General features: G+C 40.5%; 2 protein-coding genes across 2 annotated transcripts; one reads left to right on the forward strand and one right to left on the reverse strand.

Annotated features, from left to right (window-relative positions):
- Positions 1-46: 46 nt before the first annotated feature.
- PMS2 (PMS1 homolog 2, mismatch repair system component) lies at positions 47-11,165 on the reverse strand. Its single transcript, XM_017813431.1, has 15 exons — positions 11,051-11,165; positions 10,676-10,815; positions 10,014-10,100; positions 9,159-9,261; positions 8,277-8,460; positions 7,612-7,779; positions 6,319-6,416; positions 5,484-5,583; positions 5,109-5,193; positions 4,565-4,717; positions 2,658-3,552; positions 1,692-1,859; positions 1,108-1,208; positions 843-1,012; positions 47-462 (listed from the first exon to the last, which is right to left on the reverse strand). The coding sequence occupies exons 1-15, from the start codon at positions 11,068-11,070 to the stop codon at positions 319-321; spliced, it is 2,616 nt and encodes an 871-aa protein (XP_017668920.1). The 5' UTR covers positions 11,071-11,165; the 3' UTR covers positions 47-318.
- A 188-nt stretch (positions 11,166-11,353) lies between these two features.
- AIMP2 (aminoacyl tRNA synthetase complex interacting multifunctional protein 2) lies at positions 11,354-14,916 on the forward strand. The gene is made up of 4 exons (XM_017813435.1): positions 11,354-11,491; positions 12,995-13,201; positions 13,700-13,931; positions 14,392-14,916. The coding sequence occupies exons 1-4, from the start codon at positions 11,372-11,374 to the stop codon at positions 14,775-14,777; spliced, it is 945 nt and encodes a 314-aa protein (XP_017668924.1). The 5' UTR covers positions 11,354-11,371; the 3' UTR covers positions 14,778-14,916.
- Positions 14,917-14,961: the final 45 nt, after the last annotated feature.

The following is a 14,961-nucleotide window of genomic DNA, read 5'->3' on the forward strand; positions in this document are numbered from 1 at the left end:
GTGTATTTGCTGTAAATGAGGTTCACCTACTCATGATCTTTATATATAAACATCTATATTTATTTTATGAAAGTTTTGATTGCTGCACAAATAAGTAATACACATAAGTAAACTTCAGTAAAAGTTATTTACACATGAGTTCCAGTATTGCTGACTTGAGAGGAATAACAAAGAAACCCTGCTGAATGCCTTCAAGTGCTATTGTTTCCAACTTTGAAAACTGGCTAAAATCCTTTTACTTAAAATAAAAGAGTCATGGTAAAAGCTCAAAATACCACCAAGAATTAAAATGAACAATGTTAATAAGCAGGAACTGACTTATTCTGGTGAAATCATGTCTAAACTGACTATGTGTCTCATAGTAGGCCTTCCATGGGGGCAGTTCCAGGGATGCTCAATCTCACCCATATGGGTGATCAGTTTTCTCATTTCCTGCACATTCAGTGCAGTTCCAATCATCACCTGCAAGGAAAGGAGAAAAAATAAATTATTATTTCCTTCCTCCACACTGACAGCTGACACACACCAGAGCAGTACTTCAGCTACTGCAGCAAGTTCCGTGCAAGGCATTTAAAGCAAAAAAACCTACCGGAGGATCAGAAGACAAAATACACCTAACACAGTGTTCATAAGTGCACTAGTTTGGAACACAATAAAAAACTACCAGAGATGTTTCCCAAGTTCCACTAGATAAAAACATGAGGAACAGAACAAAGGATATCAGCTGCTGACACTCAACAGTAAATAAACTTCCCCTGCAATGCATATACAGAGAGAGCCACCTACAATACATCAGAAAATCTGGCATTTATTTGAAACCAAGCATCAATTGCAGTACTTACAGACTTTCTGCAAGCTCGAGAAGCAAACATCTGTCTGACCCTGGAGGGCCTGCACATGACTCCAGGGCAGTCACTCAACATGAAGATCAGCTCATCGATGTCTTGGGGACCAAAAATCCAGTTTTTGCTTGTTGGCAACGATACCAATTTAACTCTTTGAGTTACAGGAGCTGAAAGATTTGCAATGATAATAAAGATACAGAGCAATACAGGAAATTACTTTTTCTTGAGAGAAAAAACTACTTTGAAACTGGTCCAAACTCACCATTTTCATCTATGACAAAATCAAACCCATTTTTTTTGAATATTTCCAGGTTTTCAATCAATACAGTTTCATTTACCGCTGTTAAATTGAGATTCTGAGGCCTGAAAGAGAGAGAAAAAGATGGTATTGCATAGGTACACAGTGCAGAGCACTTAAGACAGGCTTCAGAAGCAATCTAGAGATACTAATACAGAGCTCTCTATTGAAACATTTCCCTCTGCTTTGTTAAAAAAAAAAATCTCACTACCGAACAGTTACTTCCAAGTGTTACTCAACAGAATTAAGTCCGTTGCCAGCATTCCTTGTGCAGGAACAGTCTCCTGTATCCTCACTGGATGCTTAACAAACTGGGGGTTGCCATGTAAGGCCACAGTGAGATCTCTGACCCTTCCTTGCTGCACAGCTACAGCTGCATCCAGGGAATTTATTTTTCATGTGAGGATTGACTCTTTGAAACACTGAATACAAAACCAACTTTAGTCTCAAGTGTTCTGAATGTGTGAAATGCTGCATAATCAGTTATCCTTCTGAAACACTGAATTAAGCTTAGAAAATGTTATTGTTATAACACTGGAAATACTTACACTATCAGCTTCTGACCTTGGAGGACAGTGTGTTGTTGCAACATCTCAAAGTTGTATTTCTCATCAGTAGCGTGTTGGTCAATTATGAAAAGATCAGAATTCAACTTTGTTATTATAAACCCTAAATTGAACTGGCCAATGATTTCCATTTTTGCAAACATTTCTTTACTGTATACAAAAAACATAGAGATTATAAATTACACCTCTTCAGTTTTCATGTTAAACTGTAAAGCTTGTGCAGAACACACTTCACATTAAAAAAAAAATCACATTTAATTGGGATATAAATGTGGAAAAGTAGAGTTATCTGGGATCTGCCACTGACTGATGAGGCCATATCTGGCAGAACACAATCCATCATTAAGACAGGACTCGTTCAGGATTCTCCCATTTGCGATAATCAAATTAGAAACAGGCACTACAGCAAAGTGAACAATACTGAGGATGGCATCATGGTTTTGAAGGCAGTTGCCTTAACCTGCCTCCTTTTCACAATTACAAGACTTTCCTATGACATTCTTTAAATCCAAATATTAACAAATCACAGACTTTTACTGTCCAGTGACCACCTGAATGTAACTTATTTTTCCAGCCATATCTCACCACATTTCACATTCACACGAGGAGGACTATAGCTGTACAGTCTTTTCAGATTGTTCTTATCTGTCATGAAATTTGGTATTTCTCTGACTGCACTGCAGTTTACAAGGCTGACCCAAGCCAAATCTATAATGTTTGTGGCCTTTTTAGTGCCTTTTCCACATTCTGTTTGCACTTAGTTCAAATAGCTGCTCTGTCAGTAAAATAACTCATCAAATAGACATTTTAATGACATTTAATAAAACACAGACCCAAAGCTAACAGGTACCTGCAAGCCCCCTGCCTGCTCCCAAAGACAGAATTTACATTTTTCCTTAGCTCATTTTATTAACTGATGAACAAAATGTGTTAAGAAAGTGAAAATACCTGATTTCTTTTCTTAATTCATCTTCTGCTACTTTATTGTCCCCAGGACTAATTTTTGCTTTAAATCTTCTGTAATTTTCTGTTTCTGTCCTTTTCTGTTGTTGCTGTATTACCTTTCTGACCTTTTCTGCCAAAACCTTCATGGAGAATTCAAGAGGCACAATTTTCTTTTTAACTTTCACCAGTACATCAGCAGAAGTGTTCTTCACTTCAGGGTATTTACCTGCCTCCAAATCCTCTGCTTTGCTTTTAAAGTTTCTGCTTTTAAAACGTTTTACTCTTGGAGAAGAACTATTGGCTTCTTGAGAGAACTTACTTTGGTCAGTCCTGTCGTTCTCTTGATCTGACTTAGGTTCAGTGCCCAAGACCTGACCATCACAGTCCAGTGATTTCTTACTGCATCCAGCAGTTTTAAGACATTCACTTTGAAGTTGTTCTTCTGTGCTACAGAATTCTTCTTCAGAATTAATTGCACTTTCACTATTGATGCAGCTCCCAGCCTCTGGTGTACTACATCCAGCATCTGACTCAGAAATGCTACAGAATCCAGAATCTGAGTTATCTTCTAATTTTCTCAAGTATTTGCTCAGAATTGACACCTTTGAGTCCACCTTATGACAACCCCCAGGCTCCTTAGTGAACACAGCTTTTTGAGTCTTTCCAGTACTCACAGTGGTATCAAGTAACTTTTGTCTGGGGGAACTGTGCAGCTGTTTTACCTTTTTAGGGCTTCGAAAATTACACTCTGGTGTTTGATGGAGAGAGAAGGACTCCCTTAATCCAGCAAGAGTCATTGTTCTTTTGCCTTCACTGCTTGGACTTTCAGTCTCAGAGTGAGACAGCATTTCTACCTGAGGCTTTTCTGTCTCTTCAGGAAGTGTCTTCTTCAAATTGCCTGATAAAAATCAGAATAAAGAATATTTCAAGATTTTAAGTTAGCTGGAAACGTGAATTAAATGATGTGCTTTAGTAAAGGGAATGAAAAGAGGTAGAAAAATAGCAAACTGCTCAAAGGAGCCCTTAAGCTTCAGACAATGAGTATGGGGCTGAAATGCATTAATATCAAACAGAAAAGCAGCTACATCTTGGAGACACTTAATGGCACTAGTGAGAATGAATTTATAGTCTCCTTTTAAACTGGAACAGCAATCAGTCCCATCAGCACATTTATTTATATTATCAAAGGAGTTCAATGACTGAGTGACAATGAAAAGTGAATTGCTCTTACACTTTAATGGTCATTATAAAATTCCATTGGCAAAGTGTTAGGGAGCTGACACAATAGGCACTTGTAATATGGGATCTGCAGGTTATTACAGGACTTCAACCTCGCAAACTGTCACTCCAACATGTATTTTACTAAAGATTAATTTAAAATAACAGTAAGAATCAGGCTAAAACTGATTCTATACATCAGTAAAAAAGAAAATTAGAAGGGGTTCTGTTGAATGAAAGGAGGAGGATGAGGTGGTGTTAACACAGAAAAGCAATTTTGAAAGACTGTACAGTCACAAGAGAATCATCACTTTCTTAGATATCATAAAAGAATCTGAGTTAAAATCCAATAAACTCATACTCAATTTTCAGATTTTATTTATGAGCCCTTAACTATTCTTTCTCAAGGACATTTAAGTAAAGGAAACACAGATCTCTTCCAATATCTTGGGAGAAATCTTTCAAGCATTATCAATTAATTTTGTGTTAATTTTTTTCTCACAAAGTTGACTGTAAATCATGCTGTGCTTTCATGTGTCATTTCCCTAACAATCACTTAATAACTTAGGGTTCTCCTTTATTTTTATTTATTTATTAACTTTTTTCATGTATTCTTTGAGTTTTTAAAACCACATATTTCCATCTTCAATTCTCTACCATATATAACACACAAAACTTCCACACTGTCCTACCTGCAATGTCCAGAAGCTTCTGATTGACATTCAGTTTGTTAACATCACTGCCAAACATTTGCATCAGAGAAGTTTTTAGAATTGCTAATAAAAACTTCTCCTCCTGAAGTAAAATCTGCCTTTTGTCGGGAGTTACATTAATGTCAACACACTCTGGAAAAGAAAAAAAAGGAAAAATAACCACTTAACAAATAAAATGAAATATTACTGGAAAGAATTATCTTCTGGTTTGTTTGCTGTTTTGTCTGCAACTGTCTCAACATTCCAGCAAACAAAAACAGGATACAAGTTTTCTTGTACTTAGGCTAACTTTAAGATTGCCTTTTTTTCATTTTTTAAGATAAGAAGCTACTTTTGAGTATAGAAAAAGAGGAGGGGGAAAATAGTGGAACCACTGCTAGACCCTATCACTCCCTCACCAACTGTGGATAAAAAATCCCCAAAGTGCAGGAAGTCATGCAGATGAAAGCTACAATATTCTCTAAATAAAAATTTCATTGAATAATAAATTTACTGAAATTAAGGAAAACTATTCATAACTTACCAGAATCTACCCCAATGTTAAGGACAACAAATGGGTACTGGTGTTTATTGTGTAAGTGATAAACTTCATTCACAATCTTGACAACCTGCAGAAAAGATGAAAAAACAAAAACTTCAATACTATCATCTATTTCCCACCAGTATATGTTATTTAAGTCTCTTCAAACCAATTAATGCTCTAAATCTTATATTGTGTGATTGAGCTTTGGTTTGGACAAACGGACACAATGACAACAAAAACCTGAGACATAAGAACTTGCACCATCAAGCCACAAACACATATATGAGCTACTCATATAGCATACTGAAATCCTGAGGTTTTCAGAGCAAATTGAACCAGTTAGTGATGGTAATGCTGGAAAAATGAAACCCTCACCTTTGCTGGGTCACAGGGGCGTTGGTTGATAAAGAAAAACTGTCTGTCTGTTGTACTCCTTCCAACCCCGTGATCACAGCGAGAAATGAAGCCTGTGAGTCTGTTGGATAACAATCATAGAAGGGTCAGGTAAAATGGAGGAGAAAAGCAAAAGAAAAGTATTTTAGAAGGGTCTTAGAGAAAAACTATTACACAGCATCAGTAAATATGTCTATAAGTATTTCCTCTCCCAATTCCTTATCTGACAAAGGCTAATTGTTCAGCTCCAAAAAGGCATCAGACAATTGAAAAGTAGCTTGCTCTGGTTTCATAAAAAGTAGCATTTGTAATTTTTCTGCTCTTAGAGCAGACGAGAGGTCAGCTGTGAACTGTCATTGGCAAACAGATGCATCAGTATCTGCCCAATCTCAGGTATAGTGAGAGATAAAGAAAGTACACTTCAAGAAAGTAAAGGGTAATTTGCTTCCACAAACGGATCCACATTCATCTCATACCATTTCTCAGTAATGCCACTGAAGAAACACAAGCATAAACACAGATACAATTCATCCACATCCAATTACTCAGAGCACTGACATAGCTGGCATTCAGGAGACTGAAATAATATAGAACTAATTAGGACATAAGGAATAGCAGTTTTGTTCTTCCCAACAACTTGGTCATGAACTACCTTTTTAAATCAAGTGATGGTCTTTCCAAACTGTACACCAGTATTTACTATGCTCTTCCTAGTTACTTTAATACTATTGACCACCACACTTTCTTTTTTTTTTTTTTAAATATTAGTTTATGGTAAAATGTCACCAGCCACAGTGGGTTGTACTTTCCTAATTACCTGTACAGATTTGGTGGCATGTCAGCAGTGTTGAGTCCATATTCTTCACAAACAGCTTCACTAGGAGGGAGCTGAACAAAAGGAATAAGGCTCTGCAACTTAAAAAAAAAAAAAAGAGCTGAAACATCTAATCTGCACAGATTTTCCCTTCTATTTTATTGTTACTTATTAGCCTTAAAATTTATTTGATAAAATGGTGGGGTTTTGCTGACCAAATCAAACACTTAAAATACCCAAACCTACTAGAGGACAGTTGCACTGCTCACTGAGAAACAGAACAATGCCTGAATGAACAGCTGTTCTCATCCTCTGATATCACAACCTTGGCCTCAGTTCCTTCACAGACCCTGGCTTTAAAATGTACATAGACAGAACAACAAAATGATTGACAGTTTGGACTCTCCAGCTCCACACATATGACCTAATCATGTTTTATGAAAAAAGACAAAGCAAAAACAGTAACAGAAGGTTATTTTGAAAGAACAATTAAACTATTAGAAAATATGTATTATTTGAATCACAAGCTCCCTAAGAATAGCATTGTTTACCACAAACATTTTCCCAGTCATGCCACTATGATTTTTCTGTCATTAGAGCACCTTCTACTGATTTTAAATTAAGTATTTGGCACTATAAAAGCAGGCTATAAGCTAAACATTCCATTCAGATAACACTCAATTTTCAGCTGTGCTTGTTGCCATGTGGCAAGACAAAGTTACATCTTCCATCTTGTCTTTCAGCCCCAGCATGAACAGGCTTTGAAAACTCTGCATGGGCACTTGTGGAGGGAAAAAGTGCTTATCAACAACCAGCAGCTGTCAACCACTCAATATTTCTGATGGTTGTAATACACAGTTGTGGGAAGGATGTTTTTAAGCTCTTTTTCATCTTTGCTTTCATCTAGAGGATAACAATTATTTTTATAGCTATTACCTAGAAGGCATCAAAGTCTACACCATTTTTAGGATTTTTTAAATTGCTTGTTCTTGTGACCTACAGACCATTTGCTGGGACAACAGCTCTTAAAATTGGCTTCAGAGAGATATTAAGCAGTAATCCCATCTCCTAAATCATTCTCTTCCATCAAAACATCTCTGAGCAGACTCTGGAATCCAGGAGAATCTGTGGAGGCTGCGATGTTTCTCCTTTTTCAGCCTGTAGGGTTCGCTACAAATCAACACTTGCTCCAACCTCTCCCGGTTTTAAAGGGTTCCCACAACCCTCGGCTTATTAGATAATACAAATCTCTCTATACAGCTACATTGTCTCTCTTTTCAATAACAAAACTGATACCTGTTTTTGTCCAAATACTGCTCCAATGTTTTCCTTTAAACTAGGACTTCCAGCAGTGGATATCACACAGCTTTTCCTCCCTTGGCCCACTTGATTAGTGCAGTTAATCCGCACTCCTTTGGAAACAATGCAGTACGCCTGCAACAGCTGGACCATTTTTGCATATTCCTATCAGAGAAAACCAGAAAAGTCATATTTATATGAAACGTCTCTTCTTAAAGCACAGATGCATAAACAAAGCATTCAGTATTTGCAAGTAGCACAAAAAGGGGGGGGGAGTTTGATAATTTTTAAAACCTTTACAAAGTAAATTTAAAAATATATATATCTATATGTGAAAAATTATGCTTTAAAAACCAAACAGCATGTTTACAAGACTGATATTTAGCCACGACACAGCAGTCTCTGATTTTGAAATACACAGAAGTGATGATGATACGGATCATTTCCAAAATCTGAAAATTTTGAATGCACCTCTAAGCCCAGTTACTGCCAAACAGGAGAAAAAGCAGACAAGGAGACTCTTTTCTTATTTGATTCAGATTTAAGACAGGCATGAAATACTCAGACATAATCAATGTATTCTGCAGAGAACTGAATTTCATTCAGCAGGAAATAAATTCTGGGGTGTGACACTCCTTTGGGTTCAGAATTTCTGAGCATACCTTTTTAATGTTTCTCTGGAACTCTTTATGCCGCACAGGTAAGGTGGAAAACAGCTGCTGCACACTCACAGTTGTGCCTTGCTGGCGGGGGAAAGGAGTTCTCTGAGTAATTTTACCATTGTGATCAAACACCAAACGAGTCCCAACCTTTGCTGACTTATGACGGGTGAAAATGGTAACATCACTAATGGAAGGAAAGAGGCAAGAGAATCATTCACTGAGCCTGTGTTATCTATTCCTCATGACAATCAGGCACAAAAACTACAGCAATACTATTCATTCAATGAAAACTAACACATGCAACTAAAAACCTGCTCTTCAGAGTAGTGGAATGTTTTCCTTGCTACCACACAAACATTTTTATTTGTATCCCTTTCATATAAAATGTATCCTCTCTTATAAAAATGCAAAGTTAAAGTCTGTTTTTGATAGATACCTGCAGGACATTCTTGATGCACAGCGCTGTGGACAAAAACTGATTTAAAAGGTATAGTTGGTCTGAGAAGAATTTAAGTACAGGTTTAATGAGTCACAGAGAGCAAACAGCACTTAGATATGACAGAGCTTTACATCAGAGGATCAAACACTCATGTAAGTACACAGATCCATCCTGTAAAGACCTACATACTTACATTTTGTATGTAAAATGACCAGTTAGGTGCTTAGAATCATAAAGTAATTTCAGATGCTGAGAATCACAGAATAATTTTGGTTGGAAAGGACTCAGGATGTCATGCAACTTACTGCTCAAAATTGACCTAACACTAAAGAACTGGAAGTTTCCAAAGCCTCGTTTTATCAATATCGGTAAACTTAAAAGGTGAGTTTTGTTGGTTTTGTGTATATAGTAACTTTCTACTAACAGTAAATAATAATAATTACCTTAATGCACACAGCGAACTCAAAGCTTCACCTCGAAACCCAAATGTTTCAACATGTATCAGATCAGAAAAATCTTGTATCTTTGATGTATGATGTTTCAGAGCTGGAAAAGGATATTTCAAATAGATATCTCATTTCAAAGTGACACTGGTCTATGCAAGTAACTTTTGCATCCATGTCAAGAAGCAAAAAATCTTCTGTATTATTCATTGTGTTTTACATAATGATTAAAGACAAAATACTGCTTCCTTTCCCTTTTTGCTACAAACAAGATCTCTTTAAAATCCTCAGATATACCTGTTATGCCATCCTCACAGCCCAGTTGTTACATGAAGAAAGAAATATGATTTCTGTTGCGGTGGCTAGTTAGATTCATCACACAGTATTGCTTCTGCTTCCACTCTGTGCAATTTAAAACCAGCAAATGCAAAATCTGACAATCAACACAATGTCAGTTCACCTCCAACAAAAACTCCAGTTCATAATTCACCGCTCCAAGGCAGTCACTTCCATCAAGCTCAACTCCTTCAACAATGACTGATGATTCAACATGAATGAATCTAAATGAACATTTATAAGATTTTCTCCTCTGTGATTATTTCTGTTATTTGTGCCATTTAAAAAAGCAATCAAACCAGACACTATTTCTGAGCTACAAGAACTATAACCACAAGAGGACTATAGAAGTCCAGTCTAGTTTTGCTCAAGCCTTGCAGGTCACACACACATTATGTAAAAGCCAAGTATCCATTAAATAAGATTAAATTTTGGAAATTTGTTTTGATAAAGATGCTTTCTTACTAAAATTTGCTTTCAAAATGTCCAAATATAAATTATAAAAAAATTTTAACTTACTCAAGCCTTCAAAGTTTTCCTCTTCCACTCCATCTCCATTATCCGAGACCTCTATCAGTTCTGCTCCATGATCTTTAAGTTTTATATCTACAAAATTGAGTCACAGAGTATTTTAATTTGGTATGATGATGATATTCAGTATAAATTCTGTACCTGAAGGAAATTTATCAAATAACAGTTTTTCATGTCAAACTTGAACAATAATAATAATAAAAAAAATAATCCTGACAGCTGACAAAAGCTAGGGCAATGTAGTGCAAACCAGCCTGTATTTGCAGGTATTCAGCTTCACTGAACTTCTGCCAGAACAGAAGTTTTCCCAATTATCCCAGCCACCATCCTGAGAGCTCTGGAAACTGCAGCCCTGCCTTAACCCTGTGTGAGCCCAAGGCTGGCAGAGCCTGGTCACCGCTGCTGCACAGGCCACACACCTTACCGAGTGGCCAAGGGGCTACAAGTTAAATAACACAAACTCACGTGATTCTAGGAATGCAGCTGAATCTTGGGAATCAAAATGTTTTATTAATCTGACCTGTGAAATCACTGCAAACACGCTTGGCCCGCACAGTATTTGCCCAGATTTGCTAACACACGCTCTGCTTTGAGGAAAAAGACGTACTTTAGAAGCCTATGAAAAATTTTGAAATTCGATGAAGAGTTACCGATGTTGGTCGCTCCGGCATCCAAGCTATTCTCCACCAGCTCTTTGACGGCAATGCCGAGGTTCAGCACCACCTGTCCCGAGCAGATCCGATGGACAGACTTGCGGTCGATGGGCCGGATGGCTCCGGCGGGCGGCGGGCTGGGAGAGGGACGGGAACACACGGCGGTGAAGTGCTGGTGCCTCGGGCGAGGGGAGCAGGGAGGGCAAACACCGCTACCCGGGGGGGCCGCACCCAAACCCCCTCAGGTTTCCGCGAGCGAGGGGAGGCGGGAACCGGGGGGTGCCGGAACCGTGCGGGGAGCGCGGCTGCCGTGAGGGGACAGAAGCGGCCCGGGCGGGGGGTTCCGAGGCAGGGCCCGGGATAGGCACTCACCAGAGCTCAGCCGCCTCCATCGGGATCCCGACGGGACGGGACGCGCCCCGCTCCCCTCAGGCTCCGTCCCCGCCGGGTCACAGCCCACCCGCCCCACAGGGCCCCACTCCGCGATCCCGCGGGCTCAGCCCCGCCCGCCGCCCTGTGGGGACCCGCTCAGCCGCGCCACGCTGGCCAATGGCGAAAAGGCGTGGGGGAGAACCGGCGTTCTATTGGTCTCCGCGCGTGTCAGTAAGGCGGTACCGTCCCTTACGGCCCAATGGGCGCGGGGGTGGGCGGGCCGGCGGCGGGCGCGCGGGCGCGGGGCGGGCGGGGGCCGCCATGCGCACGATGTACAAGGTGCGGCCGCTGCACAGCGCGGAGCTGCCGCCGGGGCACCTGCCCACCTGCATGTACCGCCTGCCCAACCTGCACCGCGCCCCCGGCACCGCCGCCCCGCAGGTAACGAGCGGGGGAGCGCCGGGGGGACGCGTGGAAGGACGTGCTCGGGCCGCGGCCCGCGCTGCTCGGCCCTGCGGCGCCGGCTCCCCGCCGCCAGCGACTCGTCCCGGGGTTAAATAAGCTCGGCGATTTCAGGAGCTTCTCTGTAATGTTTTTAAAGCTTTCGATGGCTGTCAGCTTGGCTTTTCTGGGCTCTCGCGTCCCCGTCTGGGTTTCTGTGCCCGATGGCCGTGCCCTGCTCCCTGCCCGCCCGGCGGTCCGGCCTCCTTCCTCTGCTGCATCATCGCTCCGCTGGCTCTGCCCCGTTTCTTCACCCAACTCCACACCCTCCATTTCGAGTTTCAGCTGCTTCTTTCTTAAATAAGGAAAACATGCGAAATCCTGCCATACATCGGTCTAGCTGATCAAAGCCTCTTTCCAGTGCCAGGAATGCTCTGAATTCTCCCCGGCCGCTCGTGCCCGGTTTTAGCTCGATGGCATCACATGTTTTCAGCGAGGACTTGCTGTGCCCTCCCCCGGGTGGAGATACTGAGCACGAGCAGACTTGGGCAGAACTTCACAGGAACGATTACTAAGATGCCTTCCCATTCCAACAGCAAACTATTACCTACCTGTCTCTTTTCAGTGGTTTTTACTTCAGGAAATTGTGTACTAGTTAAATAATGGTCACTTAAGAGGTCTTTCCTTATCTTGTCTTTGAGACTGTTGTGTTAAGTGGGTATAAAGATTCTACTTGGATACCATATTTGCTATCTGTCTGTTAGGCTGAAAGTAGTAGTTTGCATTATAGGTTGGGTTTCATAATCCTTATTCAGGACGCTTAGAAATGGATTATATAAAGATTTTTCTTGAACGTTAATCTAAGTTTGTAGACTTAAAACCTCCCACAGGAATACATTTTTCGTCTTTTAAAGGAGGTTGTAAGGTAAGAGGTTTCTAATGTAATTGAGATAACAATAAGCTGTATTGGTATTGATATGTAACAAAGCCCGTGGTCTTTTTTTTCTCTATATTCTCTGAAACAAAGAATGACTACATAAAGTGATTTCATACACCATTCAGAGTTTTTTACTTTTATTAACTGCCTGAATTGTCAGAAGTTTCCTTGTTTGGCAGCCTGAGCACAAACTTACCCATCTGCTCTTCTGGGCTGAAGAGAACCTGACATGCTAACTTAAACTTGCTTTTTTCAGTTTTCATTCAGCACTTCACTGCCAGCTTTTAAGTTCTGTGTTTGTGGTCTGATTTTTACCATGTTATGGAGTTTTCTGTAGTTAATGCTTTAAAAATATGTTAAGCAGGAGGATTTCAGAGATTAAGTAACCCATCATACCACAGGCATACTGACAAAAGAAAAGAGATGCAAGCCCGTGACATTGGCGATGTTCTGGTTATTTGAATGTGCTTGAAGTCTTTCAGAACTTCTTGTCAAGTGAGCCATGGATGATTTTGACACTGAGCTGAGTGAACATTTATGTGGCCTTGTTTTTCTCTCTCCTCTAGGAAGAGGTTGACCCATCACTTCAAGCACTCGAGTCCCGCCAGGAAGAGATTCTCAAGCGGTTGTATGAACTGAAGAGTGCTGTGGATGGGCTCTCAAAGATGATACAAACCCCAGATGCTGACTTTGATGTAACAAATATCATTCAAACTGATGAATTCTCTCCTTTGACAACAAATGGAGCAGATTTAGATTTGATGCTTGGAAAGGTGAGTTTGGTTGGGCAGGTACATTGGTAGGTGCTTTTTCAACACTCAGTTTTCAGGGCTGGAAGGCTGGCATTAAAACCTGGGACACTCAGATAACCTACAACTGCCATTTCATTTTGGGCATCTAGATTATAGATACAAACATTTATAAGTAGTAATCCTATATGTGCTCATTTGGATATAATTGCAAGCTAGAACTGTTAATTTTGACATTACAACAGCTGGTTTCTTGTTTGTTACTAAACTGGGAGTTTTAACTTTGGCTTCAGATTGGACTAGAATTTACCTCAGCCATGTCCTTGAATTATGTGTTGAGGAAGAAAGATGTTTAAAGGTTCAAACAAGTTTTAAATGTCCAAACTTGAATTGGTTTACTTGAATATCATTACAATTTGATATACACATGCATGGCTATGTACATTTTGGTGTCAAATGAAAGCACTACTTAGAAGTATGATCTGGAATGTGGCTTTGCTGAATGTTTTACTTTCCATTCAGGATTATGGTGCCCTGAAAGATGTTGTCATCAATGCAAATCCTTCCCAACCTCCACTGTCCTTGTTAGTGCTACATAGTCTGCTTTGTGAACGATACAAAATATTATCAGCTGTCCACACACATTCATCAGTGAAAAGTGTGCCAGAAAACCTCCTGAAATGCTTTGGAGATCAGACTAAGAAGCAGCCACGTCACGAGTATCAGTTGGGTTTTACTCTGATTTGGAAGGATGGTAAGAATGAAATTTGTAGACCAATATTTTACAGTAGGTGAGAAAATGAAACTTGTGCTGTAAAACCTTGCCACCAGATGCCTTGGTGTCTTTGTGCTGACACGAGGTGGATATGTAGTGCAGGTAACATTTTTGCTCTCTTTTCCTGGCTGTGAACAGTGATGGCACAGAGGAAGATTCTGGTTTGTAGTTACAGCTGTTCATATGCACATGGCATTGACAGGGTTGTTTGTACCCACAGGATATTTTTGTGTTTTTCACTTTCTACAAATAAGGTAGCTAGAATAGCAATTAAGTGGGAGATTTGGCTCAAGTTTTCAAGAAGTGATCTCTTTATCCTAGAAGGCTGAAAATTGTTCATCGGGCTCATGATGTTAACAATGTTATTGGCATCACAAGTAAAATACCTCTTGGAATTGCCATTCTATTTAACTTTTTTTTTTCCTTGTGTTCATTTCAGTTCCAAAGCCCCAGATGAAGTTCAGCATCCAAACAATGTGCCCGATAGAAGGAGAGGGGAACATCGCTCGCTTCCTCTTTTCCCTGTTTGGCCCCAAGTACAACGCAGTTACCTCAACCCTGATCGACAGCTGGGTGGACACAGCCATCTTCCAGCTGCAGGAAGGCAGCAGCAAGGAGAGGGGAGCAGTGCTGCGCTCCATGAACGCTGCCCTGGGCAAGAGCTCGTGGCTGGTGGGCAGCGAGCTGTCGGTGGCAGACGTGGTGGCCTGGTGTGCCCTGCAGCACACGGGCACTGCCAACACCGCCCCCGCCAACGTGCAGAAGTGGATGAAGTCCTGTGAGAACCTGGCACCTTTCAGCTCTGTGATGAAGCTGCTTAAGTGAGCCTGTGCTCCTCATACGGGTGTCATTTTAATCTTGTTCCACCTCAGGCCTGCTGTAGTGTGTGAGTCCTTTCTGGGCTTTGTATTTATGTTCTGCACTTGGACGGAATTCTGAAGTCAATAAAAACACTACAGCTGCCTTTTGAGTGTGACCTTCCTCTTTTGTACCTGATGCATAACGTGTG

This window comes from Lepidothrix coronata, unplaced genomic scaffold (genome assembly GCF_001604755.1).
Source record: "Lepidothrix coronata isolate B3197 unplaced genomic scaffold, Lepidothrix_coronata-1.0 Scaffold41, whole genome shotgun sequence".
Taxonomy (NCBI): domain Eukaryota; kingdom Metazoa; phylum Chordata; class Aves; order Passeriformes; family Pipridae; genus Lepidothrix; species Lepidothrix coronata.